Source organism: Mustela erminea, chromosome 11 (assembly GCF_009829155.1).
Source record: "Mustela erminea isolate mMusErm1 chromosome 11, mMusErm1.Pri, whole genome shotgun sequence".
Taxonomy (NCBI): domain Eukaryota; kingdom Metazoa; phylum Chordata; class Mammalia; order Carnivora; family Mustelidae; genus Mustela; species Mustela erminea.
Window position 1 is genome coordinate 100,642,661 of NC_045624.1, and position 20,176 is coordinate 100,662,836.

Sequence of the window (20,176 nt, forward strand, 5' to 3'; positions counted from 1 at the left end):
GAAAGTAGAAATAAATGAAAATAAAAATAATAGTTAGTGTTTCCTGAACACTTTCCATGTACCTGACATTGTCCTCACAAAGTATGCAACAGGAAATGTTATCCACAGGGCAACTGGGTGACATTTGGGGAGGATAGGACACTTGCTTAAGGGCATAGAGATAAAAAATGCTACAGGGAAGCTTGAACCTAGTCTGTAATTTTCAATAATTGGAAAACATGTATACTTAAAAATGTTTTAAGTTAGGAAATATGTATACTTAAAAATGTAAAGCTAGTTAAACATTTATAAATTTCTTTGTTTTTTGAAAGATGTTCAATAGCATTATTATAAATTATTATTTACTTTCATGCATATTGTACATATAAGCAAAGAATTATGGGCAAGCCAAGAACTGTAGACTCTACCAAAAATTGCTGCTTTACTTGTATTTTAGTTTTCTTTCTCCCTAAAATTGCACAAAATAGATGTTGCACAAAAATAGATTTAGAATGTCTACATTCATGTCTAATCAAGCCCATGGGATTTTTAAATGAAAGAAAGCCTATATTGAAATTTAAAAATATCACAAACCTCGAGTTTCAATTGCAACATAATTTTGAAGCAAGAACAAACGTTCCAAAAATGGTAAATGCAGCGACAGCAGATTTAGCTCCTCTTACCTGATGGCTTCTAGCTATTGATTTTTGAGATTTTTTACTAAGGGTAAGCACCTAGGTTCATGTTAACTATTTTGCTAATGAAGAAATTAGCAGACACAACTTATGTTTGATCATGAGCCCATTTTAATCTCTCCCAAAAGAAAAAAAAGAGAAAGGTAAGGGTCCACGAGTTTTGTGGAGGACATCTAAGCAGATCATTATATCAACTTTTAGAGAAAATATGACACTTCCCTTTGCCGTTTCCAGAGGTCTCATCAGGACCCAATATTACAGTCTGATAGTGACATAACATGACCTCATGAATAATTTGAGGTTTGACTTCGTGAACTACAACTACAAAGTTACATAGAGACTCACAGAATAGAAGCTAGATCTAGGTAATTTATATTTTGGTCATGTGTTAAGGGAAAAGATAAAGGGAGAAATGCCGTGTGAAGACCAAAATGACCAGTGGCCATAAAATGGGCAGTTAGTCAATATAGGCCACCTGGCTGTTTACAGACCTGATCACTTTCAGTGACCACTGGTTATTCTTCCTCTCTGGACTGTTTATTTTATAAGATGCAAGATATGAGACAACCAGAAATTATGTGGAGGAGACACAGACTATTCCCAGCATCCAGAATTTCAGGTGACTTGTGTTCTGGCATCTGGGAGAGAGATTGGGTGCAATTGATTTTCTTTTTAGTGGTCATTTTTTCAAAATAACCTATAAGTCAAGAGCACAAACAAGTTTTGTTTGCTTGCCCTAAGAGATTTAATCCTCAATCTTTCATTTTAAGCATTTTTGATCTTAGGATCTTGACGAAAGAAAGTCTTGATTTGGTTTTGGGACACAAGTGAGCAGCCACCACTTGTAGTCCCTGGCCTGTCATATGTAGAATGAGCAGTATGGACTGATTGCTTACTAAGCTTGATTCCATTTCTAAAATCCATTCATTTTTGGAAGACACGCTATATACATGTACAGAAAAAGATGTCATTTGTGTTGTTTCTGTTGTTATTATCTTGTCCTTGACTCTCTCATATCTTTGAAACTGTGACATGTGGAGGAGCCCATACCCCAGCACTACCAGGGTATCAACTTCTATAATTCAATGGAAAACAAATTTCAAAAGCTCATCTTCAGTGGATACAAGTTAATGACTTTCTCCTGACTCTTGTTCTCTTCTGTTGAAAGAATTTCTCTGTGGGTTTTTTATACTGCTTCCATATCTAAAGATGACTATTTCTTTTTATTTCCCCAAGTGAGGAAAAAAAAAGTACTCTAGGCATAAGATTACAGGTGAAAATATTTCTCAAAGCCCTGAAATACTCTCCTTTATGCAGTTTTGAGCTTCTCCAAAGATCATATTTGAGAACACAGTAGAATGAACTTCTTGGTGCATGGATGGAAATTATGAGCAGTTCAATTAAACCCTCTTGCCAGAGATGTGACAAAATTAAGCTTATGCTTCTGGATCCACAAGGATGATCATCTAATTTCTTAGATGGTTTTATTTTAGAGGTTATTTCTAAATAAAATACTTAATTTGGTGTTTTCCAATTATTGAGATAATTTTAAAAGTTTACATTGAGCACTTAAGCCCCAATTTAGGACAGATTATGCAAGTAGAATATGGAAAATAATTTTATCATGAGACTTTGTGAGTGAAATATGGCTTCCCATCAAGTTCAAAGTGAACAAATGCCCCAAAGCTGTCTTAGGAGAAAGAGACAATGCAATTGATAATCAGAGATCTTGAAGAACCCCTCTCCTGCTTAGCTCTTGGGTGGATCAAAGTGAAACACTCTGAAAGTGATTGGGAAAGATTGTGAACATCATAAGTCAACAGTGTTTGAAAGATAAAGTTAAATAAGTTTTTATATACAAGAAAAGAGTGCAATGCAATCTAAATAAGGTGCCAAAGGAAAGCAATGAAATGAACTCAAACAGATTGACTTACACCTTTGGAAGGACCATATTGAAGTAAGAATTCCTATTACATATTATTTTAGAGGGAAAATAGTGTGGTGATACAAATATTTAAATTTTAATATAAAAACAAAAGTTAATTTAGAAGGCAAGAAAACAATTTTAAAAAATAAGATTTAAGATTTTATTTTTGGAGCATTAGTTCACAGATAGGTTTTTCTTTGCTTGTTTGTTTGTTGAAGAGATTTGCAGTCATTTTATAGGGTAAGGTACCAGCGATGATCATTTTGGAAAAGGAGAAATGGAAAGAAACGGTCTCTCCCATTTCTGGATGCAAACAAGTAATCTGTCCTGGTAAGTTACCACCAATTTTGTAGGAGAATGTGGTGTTTTATAAGGACTTATAAAGATAGTGGGACTTTGTCTCAGAACTGTGACATCTTGATATATTAGATATATTTACTCTGTAATTAAACTTTCTTATCATTTCAAACTGTTATTATAGAAACATTTTTGTCTTTAATAAGGCAAATGTTCTAAAAGAAATAATGCAAGTGTGTTTACCAACACTATTTACAGTCCTTGAGATGATACAACAGTATTTCATATAATATAATACATACAATATAAATGATATCTAATATAAAATTATTAGTTTATCTTGGCAAAATTGAAAATAAAATACCTATCAGGCATTTTTCATAAGAAAAATCCTTTTCCAATTTTTGTCTTTCTTGTTACTTTATTTCTTCCTCTTCTCTTCTTTCTTTTGTCACTTAAAAGCTTAGAAAGTAGTTTGAGAGTTTATCTATCTTATAAAAGATTTCCTCACACTTTTACATTTTTTCAACTTATTTTTATTGTGCTTTTATAGTACAGAGATCAAGTTCCCCTTAAGAGAATTTGAGGTGCTTTTCTAAATTAATTCAGAACTTCCCTTGCTTAAAATGGATGCCCTTTTCTTTATATTGGAAACTGTTCTAACAGCAGATAACCTTGAAATCAGGACATTTTCATGACATAGTAATCTCATGTTTATGTTAAATGCTTCAGCTAAAGCTAAAATCATGAAATAAACACTGAGTATATCTTGTTAGGGATAAAATTTATATCTGGAGAGAATTAACCTCTGGGGATTTAATACCTGCAAAGTTTTGTTTATTTTCCAAACAATGTTAAGTATGGCATAAGTATATTAACTTGGATTGTTTCTATATTCTGAACGCATTCTCCATGAAAGAGTATTTGCAGATAAAGAGACTTATTTCCTTGAAATGACATACTTCAGAATCTTTTGCTCAATACAAGAAGAATATGAAGTCTTGGCCTAAACATAAACAGATGTAAAATATTCCCCAGGACTTTCTCCAGATCTTATCAATCTTATATTGTGTCTCTACTCACAGTGAAAGGTAAATATATCTTCAGAAAAATAAATAATAATGTATTTTATAACATTTTCTGATCATTTCCGTTACTGCTGCATTCAGTAGTAGAAGGCTAAATGGTTTAAAAATCCAACAGCTCTCTTAAGGTTAATTCCTTTCTGGTCAGTGAAGGAATTAGCCAACTACAAATTCTTTACCAGTAAAATGAACATACATATACTGCATTGGTTTCCTGACAGCATTGTTAAGGCTGAGTCATATTTCGAAATAATTTTGAAGATTTGTGGTATAGTTACATAGAAATAATAGGAATAAAATATCTGGTATTCTGCTCAGATAGCAAATGATTCTAATTTTGTTAAAAAGATTTAAATTCACTAGCTTATGGTTGGACTTCATAAGGACAAATAGAGTCCTTAACATAGTGTTTGTAGATTTTTAAGAATAGAATATCTCTATCTCAAACCTTCTCCAGGGCAAATAAGTAGATTTGTTCCAAATTTTAAAACTTATTGTACTTTTCTTCCTAAAATAATATTCTTTATTCATATATCCTAAAGAACATTAAATAGTTATTGTCATGCAAAAGAAAAGCAAATAAACAGAAAAATCGTGCAATGAAGACCTTCCTGGTATTTAAAACCCCTCCCCCATCCCACAATACAGATGGGAGCAGAGAAGTCAGGGGGGTGTATGAATTTTTAAAAGAATAATAAAATAAAATAAAAGTAATCATAGTATGGTGGGCTTTTCTTTCTGGAAAATTCTCTCAGTACGTGACTTTTTATACTTTTTGTCTTTTCCATTTGCCAGCTAGAGTGGTATGGTGCCTGCATGAGCTGTTTCTCCTCTATTGGAGGCTGTTCGGCAATAAATTCGTGAGGAATAATAGCATGTGATCATTCTAGTTAAAGCAGTTAATAACTGGTTAAGCGACATTTCCCTCAAATGACTGTTTTCATCGCCCCAAAGCAGTCTCCTTCACCCCATCCCATTCCTCCCCTCCTCTTCAACAATGCCCCAACTTCCTCCCCAAATCTGCAGCTCCCAGCCCCCTGCCACCCTCCACCGCAACCCTACAACTGTATTGTCCTCTTAAGCACCGAGCGATCCCGTCTGCCGAGGCAAGAAAGATTCAATCGATGGGGAAAAAAGGCAAATTGGAAAAAAATAAATGCTCCTGCTCTCCAGAAGGAAAACGTAGACGGAGTCGCCAAGCCCGGAGCCTGCGGCGGGCCGCCCGGCCCGAGTTCCTGGCAGGTGGGGAGCCGTCCGGCGCGCAGAGAGTTAAAGGCATCATCGCAGCCATTAGAGGGAAAAGTTGCGGCGCGGCGAGCCCGGTGAAGTCCTCCAGCCCGCCCCTCTTGCCCACTCCCCACTTCCCGAGCTGGCTCGGCGTTTAGGGAGGGCAGTGATCACGCAAGCCGGAGCAGCGGGCTGACGTTGGACAAGCTGCCAGGTAGCTGAAAGCAGGCAGCGAAGCCGCGGAGCCACTTCCCCGCGTTGCAAGCCCGAGTGTGGACTCGAAGCCTCTCCGAATCCGAGCCAGCTGGTTTTAACCTTCGCGAATTGCACTCCCCTCTCCCCAAAGCCAGTCCTCGCGGAGCGAGCAGCAGGATGTTTGCAGTGTCGCGCGCAGGGCTCTGAGACGGAGCCTCTGAGACGTTTGCATTCCTTTCTTTTGGGGCTTTTTGGCTGTTGGCTTCACTGATGTGACCCCCCTCCCCTTTTTGGAATGATGGGGATCTTTTTGGCATATGTTGGATTTGTTTTCTTTTCCGTTTTATATGTACAACAAGGGCTGTCTTCTCAAGGTAAGTCTGTGCTCCTTGGCAAATATACATCTGCTTGCAGTGTGTGTGTGTGTATGTGTGTATGTGTGTATGTGTGTGTGTGTGTGTGTGTGCGCGTTCTGTATATTCAAAGAACGGCCAAGCAGATGTAGTGAGAGTCCTAGCAAGTAACAGTGGAATAGTGTTCTGTTTGGCGTTTTTCCTTAAAGTTTATTAAATAGTAGGCAAGCTAGATTTGAGAGCAAATCTACTTGGTTCCTGACAATGAAGTGGGTTCCTGGGTAAGCGCAAACACAGGGGTGTGTGTGTGTGTGTGTGTGTGTGTGTGTGTGCCTTCTGTATGTGTGCATACACTGGGTAACCACTCATGCATACATAATCATGGCAAACAAACAGAGCTGGGGACGGGGGGCTCTCCATCGCCAGTCCTCCTCAGTGTAGGCAGAATTGGTTTAGTTTCCTTTTTCTGGGTCCTTGCGACTTCGTTTGCATGTGTGTTTATCAAAGGACAGACTCCTCTGAGGACCCATAAAAAGGCACGACTTGCATTCCAAGCAGCAGCAGCGGCGGCGGCAGCCTGCTGAATCCAGTTGTTCGGGACTTCGCAGGCTGCAGTGATCGTTTCAGCACCATGAACAGATCACATCTCTACTGCCAAAAGACTGCATCACTTCTGCAAGCCGAAATGCCATAGTCCTCCTTCCAGCTTAAACAGAAAAGTCCTTTTCACATCAGAATGCCTTCTTTAACATCTGCTACTTCCTTTAAGTACAAAAACAGTTCCACGCCAGTTGAGATCATTTTGATATTTCCTAAAATTTTGAAAAGACACACTGATGATGCCTCTCTTTAAAAAGTGGGGTTAAAGTGCATCCACCCTGAATCAGTCCTGCAGACCCTCAGTCCTCCTGTCCACGAGTGTGCGTTGTAACTGTGCACTTCCATCAGCCACAAATCTTTCCAGGATTACTTTTAGGGAAACATCAGCTCTTCACAAAGAATCCCTTGGACAAGAGAAGAACAACCACCCAGAGCATTCCATGTTAAAGAAATGCCTTTGAGAGTAAGGGAACATTTCATTTTTGTGAGTTTCACCTTAACTCTGAATTTGCAGACAGGCAGTGTCAAGACTGATAGTGAAAAGACTGAAGAAAAAAAAAATCTCTGGTGACTACAATACAGTCTTTACTCTGAACTAAAACCAGGTGTGTGATCCTCGTATGCCATGATGTATGCCAATTTACCATTCAGCTTGACGAGAACACTTATGAAGGTTAATCTAGAAAGAAAGAAATGTTCACAGCTTAGAAAGTGTGCAAATTGTTTCACTGCTGTGGCCTTAAAATCACAATGGCTAATGATTGTTTTGATAGATCATGCATGTGCATTTTGACAGGTAATCCTGATCCATTCTCTATGACTTGAAACAATGAGTTAGTCATAGATTGTCTAGAAACTTAGAGCAAGAAGCTCTCCCTATATATCAGCTTGGCGGATTTACCAAAGATGTAGCTCATTGAATCCCTCTGTAAGTTTTGGGTAATGCTGCAATCTGACAACAGGTATATGGATCTAACCATGGGCATCTTGGCTAACAGAGATGAGTTATTTGGCAAGCTTGTTAACCTTTCCATTATTCTGGACTTCATCAACAATAAAGTTATTATGCATGATACCAAAAATGAACAGGAATGAGGCAAAGGAAAGGGGGTTGGGGAACCAGGCAAAGTCCGAGAAGTCACAGAGGGGTTTTGTCGCCTTTTTTTTTTTTTTTTTTTTTTTTTGTCCAAGAAAAATAGCGAGCTCTCAAGGAAGGAGACGCTGACAAGAGTGGTGTGGTATTCCAAAAGAACGCATTTCTGTTTTGCAGCAAAATTTACCGAGTTTCCGCGGAACGTGACGGCGACCGAGGGGCAGAATGTGGAGATGTCTTGCGCTTTCCAAAGTGGCTCTGCCTCGGTGTATCTGGAGATCCAGTGGTGGTTCCTGCGGGGGCCCGAGGACCTGGAGCCCGGGGCCGAGGTGGCTGGTGCGCAGGTAGCGGAGTCGCGTCGTCCGCAACGCCCCGTGCGTCTGTCCCACTCACTCCCTTAGTCTTCTAGGTGCACCCAGGGGTAGTGGACGTCCCTGGGGACCCGCCTGGCTCTCTTAGCCGTGACTGATGCCAGGGAATGAGCCGGAATGTGTCCTGGTGGCGTTACGTTAAAACCATGGAGGAAGTCAGGGTGTGGAGTGTTTCCCGATTAAAACTGGGAATAACCTCCTCCTTTTAGTACAAGCTGTTGTCCAGCTGTCAGTAGGGGACTACTGTGTTGTTACATCCCAAGACACCCTCTGTCCTCCTTCCAGGACGGGGTCGGGAGGGATTTTTCTGTGTCTCCATCACACACACACACACACACACACACACACACACACACACACACGTCAGTTCTCACCACTGAGGTTGGAAGAAAAGAGATTGGGGGTAGGGGGAGAGAGAAGAGGGAAAAGGAGGGGTAAGGGGAGGTCGGCGTTGGAGGGAGGGAAAGGGGGTAAGAAAGTGGGGGAAAGGGAGAGGAGGGGCGGCGGAGAGAGGCGGGGAGGTGCGAAGGTAGAGGCAATGGGGAGTGAGCTAAGGAGGGTACCGGGGGCTACTCTTGAACACACTAGAAAGGGGGGCGGAGGGGAGGGGAGAAAGGGGAAGGGGAGGTGTGGAGAAAAGGAGTAGGGGCTGGGAAAGGGCAGCAGCGGGGAGAGGAGGAGGGAGCGGGTCGGAGCCGAGATCGGACAGTTCGGCAAAAGGCCCTGCGGACTTGTCCAAGCGAAACAAGGAAATCTGGAGAGACCCCAGGGAGGGGAGGCCGGCCGGGCAAAGACGCAGACTCCTGTCCGCGCAAACTTCCACTCGCGCCCGCGCCCCTCCGGGAGTCCGTGCAGCTCTCCCGGGCCCGGCGTGTCCGGCATCCGGATCCAGCGCGCGCGACTCGGCAGCGCCCCCGCGCGGTCCTGCCGCCCCGCGCTGCGCGGGCCTCAGCCGGGGACCTGTGGACCCGCGGGCCGGGGCTGCGCGCGTCCTGGTCGGTCTCCTTCCTAAATCACCCCGACTGAGACACCCTACTGCCCCGGACTGGGTCCCGCCGAGCCTCTCCGAGCCTCACCGAGCCTCACCGAGCTGGCTCGGTGCGGCTGCGTTCCGGATCAGGATGGGGACCGTCGGGGTCCCGAGTCTGAGCATCGTCTCCTTCTCCCGCAGGTGGAGCTGGTGCCCGACCGAGACCCGGACAACGACGGGACCAAGATCAGTGTGAGTATCACAGCGACAGGCGACAGGGGACGCGCGCCTTTGTCAGCTGCCAGGCAGGCCCAAGCTGAAAATTGGGGAATTTGAGGTTTTTAAGAGCTTTTTAACTTACTGTCCCGGGAAAAGGCAATTTCACAAACGCAGGACAAGGTCCAGTTTTCTCTTTCTTACTTCACTGGGCACACAAAAATTGAAGCAGATTCAGAGTCGATACAATAAAATTATTTCAATATTGTAAATATTTAAACAATTACTAGAGAATTATTTGCCAGCCAAGAGTGTGACATTTTTTTCTTACTCTTCTTAGCACTTACATAACTGTAGGAGTATAGGACTGCAATATTAATATTCATTCAAAGCCATAAGAATAATTATCCTTTAAGAAGTAAAACACTAACTTATGAAAATCTTTCTAGGCAGGAAAAAATTATGTTGAAATTGTATTGAAAACAACTGAATTTTCAATGTGATTCATATGTGATTCATTCCTATTGACAATGCTCAAAAATCATATAAATATAAAACCATAAGGCAATATAAATATAAAACATAATTGGAGGAGGTTGGCCTATTGAAAATATAGAGATGTATTTTGACTTTTAATAATTCTATGTGAAATTAGAAATAAAAAGAAAATTGTATTTTTTTACTATACCACCAGTGAAACCTCCCAGAATCCCTTTATACTGATAGAACTGGTTAACTAATTCATAAATAGTAAGCAAGTTTTCATTAGGAATGAAATAGTTATATTAATTCAGAATGTGCATTTGCCTAGTACATATGCTATAAATATATGTATAAATATATATTCCTATTATTTATTCATTTTAGGAATCTAAAAATCTAATGACCTTCATTAAAAAAGAAAATTTATTCTGGAGCTGTTACAACAGTGAAAAAGTGGTATATGATTGGAGTTACATAACAACTAAAAGTATAAATATATATTGTATTAACAGAACCAAATTCTGATATAAATGTATAAATATCAAACAAAAGTAAGACATAAAACAAAAACTACAATTTATATTTATAAACTCACTGACTTTTTAGACTATTTCAATTCAATTATTATGATATTACAGAAATTATTGTTTTCATACAGTGCTAGAAAGGCTTTACTGGTAAAATCAATTATTGACAATACTGATCTTAAATATTTCGTTTTTATAGATATTTAGGGACGAGGTTTTCTACTTACTACTCATGCTTCACCCTTCAGCCATGACTGTATCCTCCAAAGACCAATAAGGAAGAGCCTCACGCATCCTGAACTAGGAAGCCATACGGTTAAGATAACGTGATCATGTACATAGCTACTAACAGTATTCTCTTTATAAAAGATCATAAAGTCTAGTGAATCAGCAAAAGTTCTAGTTACAGACGGAGACAGAAAGAAGTTTAATAGGGTGACCTTGGGGTCATGTGTCTTAAACCAACAGTTGTTGACTTAGAATTCTCAGGAATGCTTTGATCAAATATTGATATGAGCTTTGCCTCCTTAAGAGGCAAACTTAATGTTTCCACATTAATCCAAATGAGGTCATTTTCTGTTATTAGTAGTAGTAGTTTAGAGAGGGGGAGAGAGAGGGAGGGAGGGGGGCAGAGGGGGAGAGAATATTAAGCAGGCCCTAATGGCCCATTGCAGAGCCCAGTGTAGAACTCGATTTCATGACACACAAGATCATGACCTGAGCTGAAATCAAGAGTCGGAGCTTACCTGACGGAGCCACCCAGACACTCCTAAATGAAACCATTTTCTAACAGCTCCCTAGATGATTCTAATGTACAGTTAAGGCTGAGAATCCAGGACCCAAATCCCCAAGCCTCAGTTTACTCTACTGTAAAATCATGATCATACAACTACTCCAACTATCTCAGACCTTATTAGAAAACTCAACTGAGACTATATTTGAAACTATTAATCCCCATTATTTTCAGAGTATGGGTATATTAATATGTAATTTCACATACAAATAAATATAGGCTATGGTTATGGTTCAAATATTGATAAATATTTGTATATACAACTCTGTATGTAAAAAACAGATGACCAATTCCCAAGTTTTCTTAATTACTTACGGCCATTTGAAAGTGTATGTCTTCTTCACTTCATTTCTCTGTCTTTCAAAATCATGCACATCCTTGAATCCTAAGAGTCTTTTGAAATCCAGCATCCTGTCAATCATGGATAATATATGATGTATGTCAAATTTAACTGTTCTGGTAAAGATGCTTATGGATATATATGTGTATATGTATATTACACATAATACAAACATATATAATATTTTAATATTTATATATAATTTTGCTATTAATCTAGCATCAAAATTATTAAAAGAAATAAGAGAGCCAACTATAATTTTGAAAATCAGACCAGTGTCTGATTGATGGCACCTCCAGGTCCAGTGGCATAAAGACCCTGCCATGGCAGAGGGTACGTACTCTGACCATAGGACTCCAGGTTATCTTAATCTGTACCTTAAGCCATGCCACCCCATGATTGTTGGTAAGACTGCACCAAACATTTGAGTAGAATATTTAATATTCAAAGTTACTTTGTCAGTACCTTTAGTAAGGCATCCCGCGTGGGGGATCAAACTCTTGAACTCTGTTGTGACCAACCAAATAATTGTGTGATCTCTCAGAGTTCGTTGTTGCCTGCAGTGAAGGAAAGAGGCTTTATAAACGAAATCATTTAGCATATTCTGTTTGTGCTTCATGTGACGGAGCTCTCCAGGCAGAGGTCAATCTCGTGGTTGGAAAATGGCAGGACCGCCTCTGGAACCTGGGAAACGGGGACCACGTGGCCAATAGAATCTGGCGCTGACTGGATTGAACTAATTATTCCATGATTTTGTGAAGCCGGTTGTTAGTGCAATGGGATAAATATGACTTTCGGATTTGACTGTTGAGAAAATAAATAGCTCTCTGACTGTGGCTTTGAGGCTGTTAAGACCCTTTAATTTTCCAACATTAGCAAGCTCGGGAGCGAGTATGGGAACAAAATCGTTTGATGTAGCGCTTTATTTTTTTTCCCCACCTGCAATTTTTCAGACAGTGAAAGTCCAAGGCAATGACATCTCTCACAAGCTTCAGATTTCCAAAGTGAGGAAAAAGGATGAAGGTTTATATGAATGCAGGGTGACAGATGCCAATTACGGAGAGCTACAGGAACACAAAGCCCAGGCCTACCTGAAAGTCAATGCCAACAGCCACGCCAGGAGGATGCAGGCCTTCGAAGCCTCGCCCATGTGGCTGCAAGACATGAAGCCTCGCAAGAACGTCTCCGCGGCCATTCCCAGCAGCATCCACAGCTCGGCCAACCAGCGAATGCACTCCACCTCCAGCCCTCAAGCGGTAGCCAAAATCCCCAAACAAAGTCCACAATCAGGTATGGAAACCCATTTTGAGCCTTTCATTTTACCACTCACAAGCCTTCCCACAGGAAGATTGGTCAAGTAGAGTAGACAAATGTATTATGTGCGATGGTTTTAAAAATTGGAGACCTAGTTCAGTTGAAATAACGAGGGGATGAGACACGGGAAGCTTAAGGCTTGCCTTCACAGAGGATGTGAGTTGCCCTGTTAGTCGCTGACAGTGCTTCATGTCCAGGGGACCTGAGAGCTGGACTTTCTTTTTTTTTTTTTTTTCCTTCTGTATTTACTCATTATAAGGTCAGTAAATCATGTAATGTTGGTTGCATTATAAATGCTGGTTCATTTTCTCTACAGATTTATGGATTGATAATGGCCCAAATTAAGAGACTTTCACTTAATCAGAATGTAAATGAAAAAGACAACACATTTTCAGCAGCCCATGGCTTTAAGGCAGGATTGTTCTCCAAGGGCTTTTGATTTTGAAGGGGAAACTTCAGCTGCCTGTGATGAAAGTGATGATGATAATGGGAGGAAGTGGGGGGGGATGAAAGGCAGTAAGTGGTGCGGAGATAAGGCAGCTCCCGTAAATGTGCCTTCGATGCCAATTTAGAAGCTTAGTCACACATTTCCAAAGTCAGCTGTGCAAGTTAAAGCTGTTCTGAATGGCATTAATTTATGCAATCACTCAGCCAATGGAAACTCACTGAAGGTCTAACCTTGATGTGGGATAAAGTCTTCTTGGAATGAGCAGTACCCTGCCCGACTCTGTGACTGTTCTGTATTTTGTTCAAACACTTGACGTAATATTACAGGATGAAGGGAGCATAAAAATATTTAATTTATCTTTCTTTCAGTTTTCCCCCTTACAATTTATCATCGAAGAATTATTGATACTACTGTTGGTAACAGAAAATTACATTGCTAATGTTCAATGTCACTTTAGCCATTAAATACAAAAACCTGGTCATTTCATTAGGATGATCTCAAATACATATATAATCTATATAAAATATTTGTTTGTGAACAGCACTTTTAAAATAATATGTGCCAACCTAGGTTTCCTACTCATGCATCACGTGCTAATGGATATGATTTGGAGACAGATTGACTAAGGGTCCCTGGAAGTTTGCATTGCATTTAAATGTAGGTGAGCAGGCATCCCAGCATCCCTTGGTCATGGCAGTTTCTGCCAATCTGATAAATAAGTAGCTTAGTCTCTTAGCCTCCCTAAGGCTCAATTTGTGTGGCTTTGTTTCATTTTCCTCTTTATCATCATTTTTGTTTTTCAAGCTAAAAAACAAAACCATAGCTAGAATGTATATGTACATAGATACTATATGCATGTATGTCCACCTAGACATATACAGCACACAGAACTATATTTATATATGCACCTAATGATTAGAATTTTTGTAGTCATGTTTGATAAAGATTCAGTGATTTTGGAGACATTGTCCCCCTCTTCCTCATGCAAAAACAACAAAGAAAAAGAAGCCAGATGCTATATGCAAAATTACAGATTAGCTTCAGCAGACAGTTTAGGATCTTCTTGGTGAGAACTCCTAATCATGAAAGTTAAATTATTAGCATACCAAGAATATCCAAACCAGATATCAAAAATCTGTTTCATTGAATAAAATCAAGTGGATTACCCATTCCAGTAGAGGTTTCTAAGCATAGAATGAAATGTCCTATTTCTACATTATTTACTTTTGGATGAAATAATGTATGCTAAAAATAGCTATTTTAACATATTTTTCTTGGTGTTGTGATGGGAGCTAAATGGTACAGCTCTTGATATCCTCTAGCAATCTTCAAATAGAAATCACTGCTTTTCTTCCAATACGCCATAAGCCTTCCCTGTTGGTTTCTCTAAAGCAAGATGGAAGAAGGGTTGCTGACTTCATGAAAATGTATATGCATCCAAAGCTATCTGCTTACAGCAAAGATCAATATGGAATAAATCAAAACCTTTAACCTCTATTTTTTTCTACCAATGAATACTGAAAGATATTTTCAATACATTTAGTAATGCTTTTTGACTTTTAGTTCAGAAGCTGAGGTTCCTCAGCCACCCATCCTATCCATGTGTAAGTTTCTGTGCTTGCACAATTATTGTATAAAATACAGTCTCTGGGGTGGATATGTATAGGGTAGATTCAGTGTAATACCTGCATCCTGGTTTATAATTTTGCTTTATGATATTTCAGGTTATACCCAAATAAAGCTGATTTCAATACTCAGTATGCTTCATTTAGTCACTCTCCATCCTTCTGAGAGCTTCTATGCCAGGCATAATGACGCAAAAATGGGAGACATACTTCCGCTCTTCCAAGAGTGTATATTTTTATTTGTGAGCAAACAAAGTATTTGTAAATTCCATTGGTCGTGCATCTTTTTTTTCCCTCATATTCTAGTAAAGGGAAGACACGATGAAGACATAAAAATTAAAATCTTGCTTTTACAGGCCAAGAGTGGTAGTAGTCTTTTTTTTTTTTTTAAATATTTATTTGTTTAACAGACAGAGATCAAAAGTAGGCAGAGGCAGGTAGAGAGAGAGGGGAAGCAGGCTCCCCACTGAGCAGAAAGCCCCATGCAGGGCTCGATCCCAGGACCCTAGGATCATGACCTGAGCCCAAGGGAGAGGCTTAACCCACTGAGCCATCCAGGCGCCCTGGTAGTAGCCTTCTGTCTGTTTTCACTTGCTGCAAGGAGGAATGCTTCATTCCTGGTACATGTGTTACAAAAGGCTGGTTTATCTGGCCTTTTATCTTCGTGATAATCTTAGACTTAGTCCATTAAATTCTTTAGGCTGAATTGCTCAATTCTTAATTCACAGTATTTTTCTGTCCAAGAATTTCTGTCTATATGTAGGAAAAGTATTAGCTGAAAGTAATTCGGTATATATACATATATATATAACGTCCAAATGGTCATATAATTAATCGGTTTTCCTAAAGCAGAAATTTACACCAAAAAAAAAAAAAGATAGGAAAAGAATATTTCCATCTATATACCACGAGATAAAGAAAAGATTTAACTATCATTTAATATAGCTAGTCCCATATATTTTCCAGTATTTTTGCAAAAGTTAGTGAGCATGTGACTGTACCCTCCTGCTTTAAACTGTTAACTTTTGTGACATCTCTTTTTAAATTCATTTGATACTCCACAGTTAAAACCAAAACAATGAGGAAAAATGATAAACAAAACTTGGCTTTTGCACCCCTTGATTTCTCATCTCCAGTGCTTTTGAACGGTCTCCAGTTTCGTGCACGCGTTACTAACAGGAGAAGAAAAGTCCTGTAGATGTTCGGAGGAGGAGGACGCCCTGATCCTAGCGGGAGCGGTTCCGTTCCTCCTTCACAGGGAACACGCACATGTACTTGAGCCTCTCCCCTCCCCATACTAGAGCATCCTCTCCTTGTGTCTTCCTGTCTCATCCCCCTTTCAGAAGCCGGAGGTGCCCTCGATAAGCCACCCCTCCCGTCTTCCCCGTGTTCCTGTTTCCCTGCCGCTGACTCCTCCCCAAGCCCTGGAAATCCTGCAAACCAGACTGCGCCCCGCGCCCACGTGCTTCCCCCAGCCTCACCCCCGTCCGGCAGGGGGCGCCACCGCCCACTCCCACTCCCAGCACCGCCTTCCCTCGCGTCTCCTCCGCGCGGTTGCTGGGAGCGTCCGTCCTCCTGCGTCCTCCTGATGGGCTGTTAGAGCTCGACCTCTCTGTGGACTGCCTCCCCGCCCAAGCCTCTCTTAAATGGAGTCCTGTTGCAATCTTAACTCCCTGCTCCAATCATCCATTTTTGAAGATTTCCACTGCTAACTTCCCCCACGAAGTCCCTCCACTCACGTTTCCAATTCTGATTTCTCTCGGGAGAGCCAGGCCAGGGTTCCCTACGGTCCTCCAGGACAGCTCCGCACATGCCCTCTATACAGGCTCTGGAGCAGGGCAGGGATGGCTGCACCCATTGGGTGTCCCCCTGCCCCCCCACCCTGGGCCGCTCCCTGGCCGCTTTGACGGTGGGGTATGAAGTAATGTTGTGCAAGTAACGCAATGCCAAGTCCGCACTTAGCCTTTCCAAAGCGGGCAGCATCTGCTGTGACCTCTTGGAAGCCAGGCACCAGGTACAGGCACCCTAAGACCCCTTACAGAGAAAAGCCCGAGGCGCCCAGCCTTGAACTTCAGCTCTGCTGCTCTGTCAACCAGCACTGCTCAGCTGAGCCCAGCTGATACTGACTCCTGAGAGATTAAAAATATATGTATATACATATTACATATATATATATATAGTTTGAGGGTACAAGGTTTTAAGGGGGTCTAGGTTAGTCCCCTGACCACAAATACACAAAACTGAGTGTTTCTTAGCTTCCTCACCAAAAAGAAACGTTCTTCCTCTGGTGCTCCCCAATTCTCTTAATCATCACATGCAAACAGAGATCTCGTGAAAACCTTGAAAACATTCTTGTTTCCTCTTCCTGTGGTGACCACAATGAATTAGACCTTCTGTCCCGCTTTCCTCATCTCTTGCAACAGCTCCTGATACTGCTCGTTTAAGTTCTAATGCACCAAACAGATCACAACAGAGCAAGCATGAAATAATTACTCTTCCCAAACCGTCACAAACTTTCCTGGTCTAATTTCCAGCCTCATTTCTCCGGAGTTCCCAATCCTCACGCCCATAATCTTCTTAATTAGTATTTCCTCAAGTTTTCAGGATACTGTTTTACCTCTGCGACTTAGCAAATGTGTTTTCTCTGCCTGGGTCTTTCCCTCTTAGTTGAGCTCCCCTCAAATGCAAATGATTTTATAGACCTTCCTGGAATCCTTTTAGAATTGGTTGTTTCTTCCTCTAGGGCTTGGCAGCAACTTGTTTACCTTTCCTTTGAAGCCATTGGTGTGCCTTGTAGTGTAGGAAGTTTTCCTGAGGGCTTTCCTCCTTCCAGGGCTGGATTCCACCCTAAATCCCCCGGAAGCCCCCCTCTCTCGGGCTCTTGGGGTAGTTGGTCACCCAAGGATGACTTCAAGGCTACAAACACTACAATTTGCATTTGTATTCCTCCAGTTTCCTAGAACAACTGAGGTTCATGTTTTTTGCTTTGTTTTGTTTTGTTTTGTTTTTTAAGATTTTATTTATTTATGTGACAGAGAGTATACAAGCAGAAGGTAGCTGCAGGGAGAGGGAGTAGCAGGCTCCTGCTGGGCAGAGAGACCTATGGGGGGGCTCAATCCCAAGACTCTGGGATCATGACCTGAGCCAAAGGCAGATGATTAACCCATTGAGCCACCCAGGGCCACCAAGTTTCCCCAAGTGGAGTTCATGTTTGCAGGAGACAAGGAAAACGACAGGGACAATAAATCTTTGTTTTTATCTTTTTATCCTTATAATTATATTTGCATAAATACTACCACTATTCCAAAACTCACGGAGACTCTGAACACGGTTTCTCAAAGTGTCCTGCAGACAACTTAAGCCAGACTCACCAGGGAGCTTGTTAAAAATTCATATTCTAAGACTCCACCTAGCACCTCTTAAATGAAAGTCCCTGAATCTAGAACTGGAAATGGCATTTTTATGTGCAGCAATTTATGAAAATCATTAGCTCTAAAAAGTTCTTATGGAGAAGGAAAAAATTTGTGTCATTTATTATGAGGTACGCAGGCATGCATGTGATGCTACAAAACACTTTTTTATAGAAACTGGTCTTTTGCCATTATTTATTTTCTGGTATTGAGGTGGACTTTTGTGAATTTGTTCTCTTCCCTCCTGTGATCAACAGCCGGCTCTTGTAAGAAAATCGGCTGTGGCTAAGGGGTAGTTATGTTTCTATGTATAGAGTCTGTAGTCACTCAGCAGGGATGCTGGTTCACTGAACTCCAAAATATGATTATTGTGTTTTCACCATGAGGTGAACCTGAACATTGAGAGGCAGCTATTGCCACAGCCGCTAGAAAGGAGGCACTCCCCAAGTTCCTCTGCGGTTGATCAACATGGCTGCTTTCCAAAAGTGACCAGATTTAGCCAGCATGGTCTTGAAACAGAATTCAAAGCTGGCAGGCGCGGGGTGGGGAGTCCGATGAAGGGCCGAGGGTCTTGCAGGAGGCTGTTTTCCTCATTTAAAATATGAGGAAAGGGTGAGTTACATTTAGGTAGAGAGCCAATAATATAATTTAGACCTCAATGTTGATTTTGGTTTAAATGATCCAACTTGGCTGCTTACACAGGTTAAATTAATTTGATCACTGTAATTCTATCAGTTAAATGGCTGCTATGTAAATCAAGCATCTATGAATAAGATGAAAAATAGATTTGAGGCAGTGCTTTAGATAATACAGTCCACGGGATCTGCTAGAGCTGTGTCTGAACCAGAATTAAGTAGATTAAAAGTCCACACTGGCTAAATTCGCTCACAAACCATATTTAACTCGCTGAAATTGAGTAACTAGCTGAATCCATAAAACCTAGGCCCAGCTATATGTTGAAAGGGCTTTTCGGTGCACCCCTGGCCACATTAGGGTGCATTTGTGGTTGTCAGGAGCTTTGTAATTGAAGAGACATAAAGCATTGCCAGAGTTGTAAGCTCTTGTCTCTGATGATTCCTTGAGATTTCAGAAAGCTGCTAGGGGAGCAGCTATCTGCATAGACAACCAAAGGTTTGAGAAGTTGCTGGAAGACTAGCTTCTGTTGGTCAAAATAACACATATCCTCGAAGAGAGGAGAGTCCCTTCTCCTAAGGAACACCGCTGCCCCTGTAGCCTACCACAGGTGCATTCATTTCAGCCTTGGAGGGCCCTAGACACAGCAACTGAGGAAGAAGGCCCCTCCCGGGACGCCTGGGTGGCTCAGTTGGTTGGGCAGCTGCCTTCGGCTCAGGTCATGATCCCAAAGAAGGCCCCTCCCAAGTTATCTCCATCGCTCGCGGCGGGCCATGTCTCCCTTTCCTCATGTGTTAAGTGGGAACTATGGTATAAACCTCATCAAGTTTGAGAATTAAATGAAACCATTTACAGAGAGCTTGACATTGATCCAGCCCTCAATAAATGATAACTGGCTGCTATATTAATATTGTTGCATATGCTTTTTTATTATTCTGATTATTATTAGGAGCAATGAGGTGCTGAGAGTAAGTGGTCTATACCACCTAGCTCTGCGGTGGTGAGTATTTTCCTCACTGGGTGTGTGTAGGTGAGGGGTTGAAGAAGGTAGACTGAGTCTTCTTCATTCCTGGCTTATGTTTTATCATGTATAATTTCAGAACTTTCTTTTTTACTTCTGTCACAGTGCCATTAATTGATGATAAATTCTCCCCCATATAACCGTACTGAATATATTAGCCACCAGCTGTCTTGCCCAAGGTTGTAACTAGATCCTTACTGTAAAGTGTAATAAAATTCCAAAGGACTGTTAAGAATTTGAACTATTTGGCCTGAATAAACAGCCCATATTTGGAAATCACAATTATGCTCGCTGGCTAAACTTAATTAAATTCAAGCTTTCCAAAAAGACCCTCAGAACTTTTACAGTCATAAAATGACCACAGATACATCTGAAAACATAAGCAAGTGAAAACAGTTAAAAGCCTTAAAAAGAAAAAAACAAAATGGATTTAAAACCCAATAAGCCCCAGCTTGTTTGCTGAGTGAGCTGTGTACAAAATATCTCTGAACCTTAAGAGCCTAATTTATAAAACAGATCTTAACACATATGCCCTAAGGGCCATTTCCAGCATTGAGAGACATGATATATTTTA

General features: G+C 41.0%; 1 protein-coding gene across 3 annotated transcripts in view; it reads left to right on the top strand.

The window, feature by feature from the left end:
* The first annotated feature begins 5,267 nt into the window (after positions 1-5,267).
* Positions 5,268-20,176, top strand: part of VSTM2A (V-set and transmembrane domain containing 2A) — a 28,679-nt gene continuing 13,770 nt past the window's right edge. The window contains exons 1-4 of one of the 3 annotated variants that reach the window (XM_032305439.1): positions 5,268-5,779; positions 7,629-7,795; positions 8,994-9,044; positions 12,105-12,441. In XM_032305439.1, the coding sequence (XP_032161330.1) occupies positions 5,701-5,779; positions 7,629-7,795; positions 8,994-9,044; positions 12,105-12,441 (634 nt within the window). In that variant the 5' untranslated portion in view covers positions 5,268-5,700. The remainder of the gene's footprint in view (positions 5,780-7,628; positions 7,796-8,993; positions 9,045-12,104; positions 12,442-20,176) is intronic. The other 2 variants (XM_032305440.1, XM_032305438.1) reach the window with 2 other exon arrangements.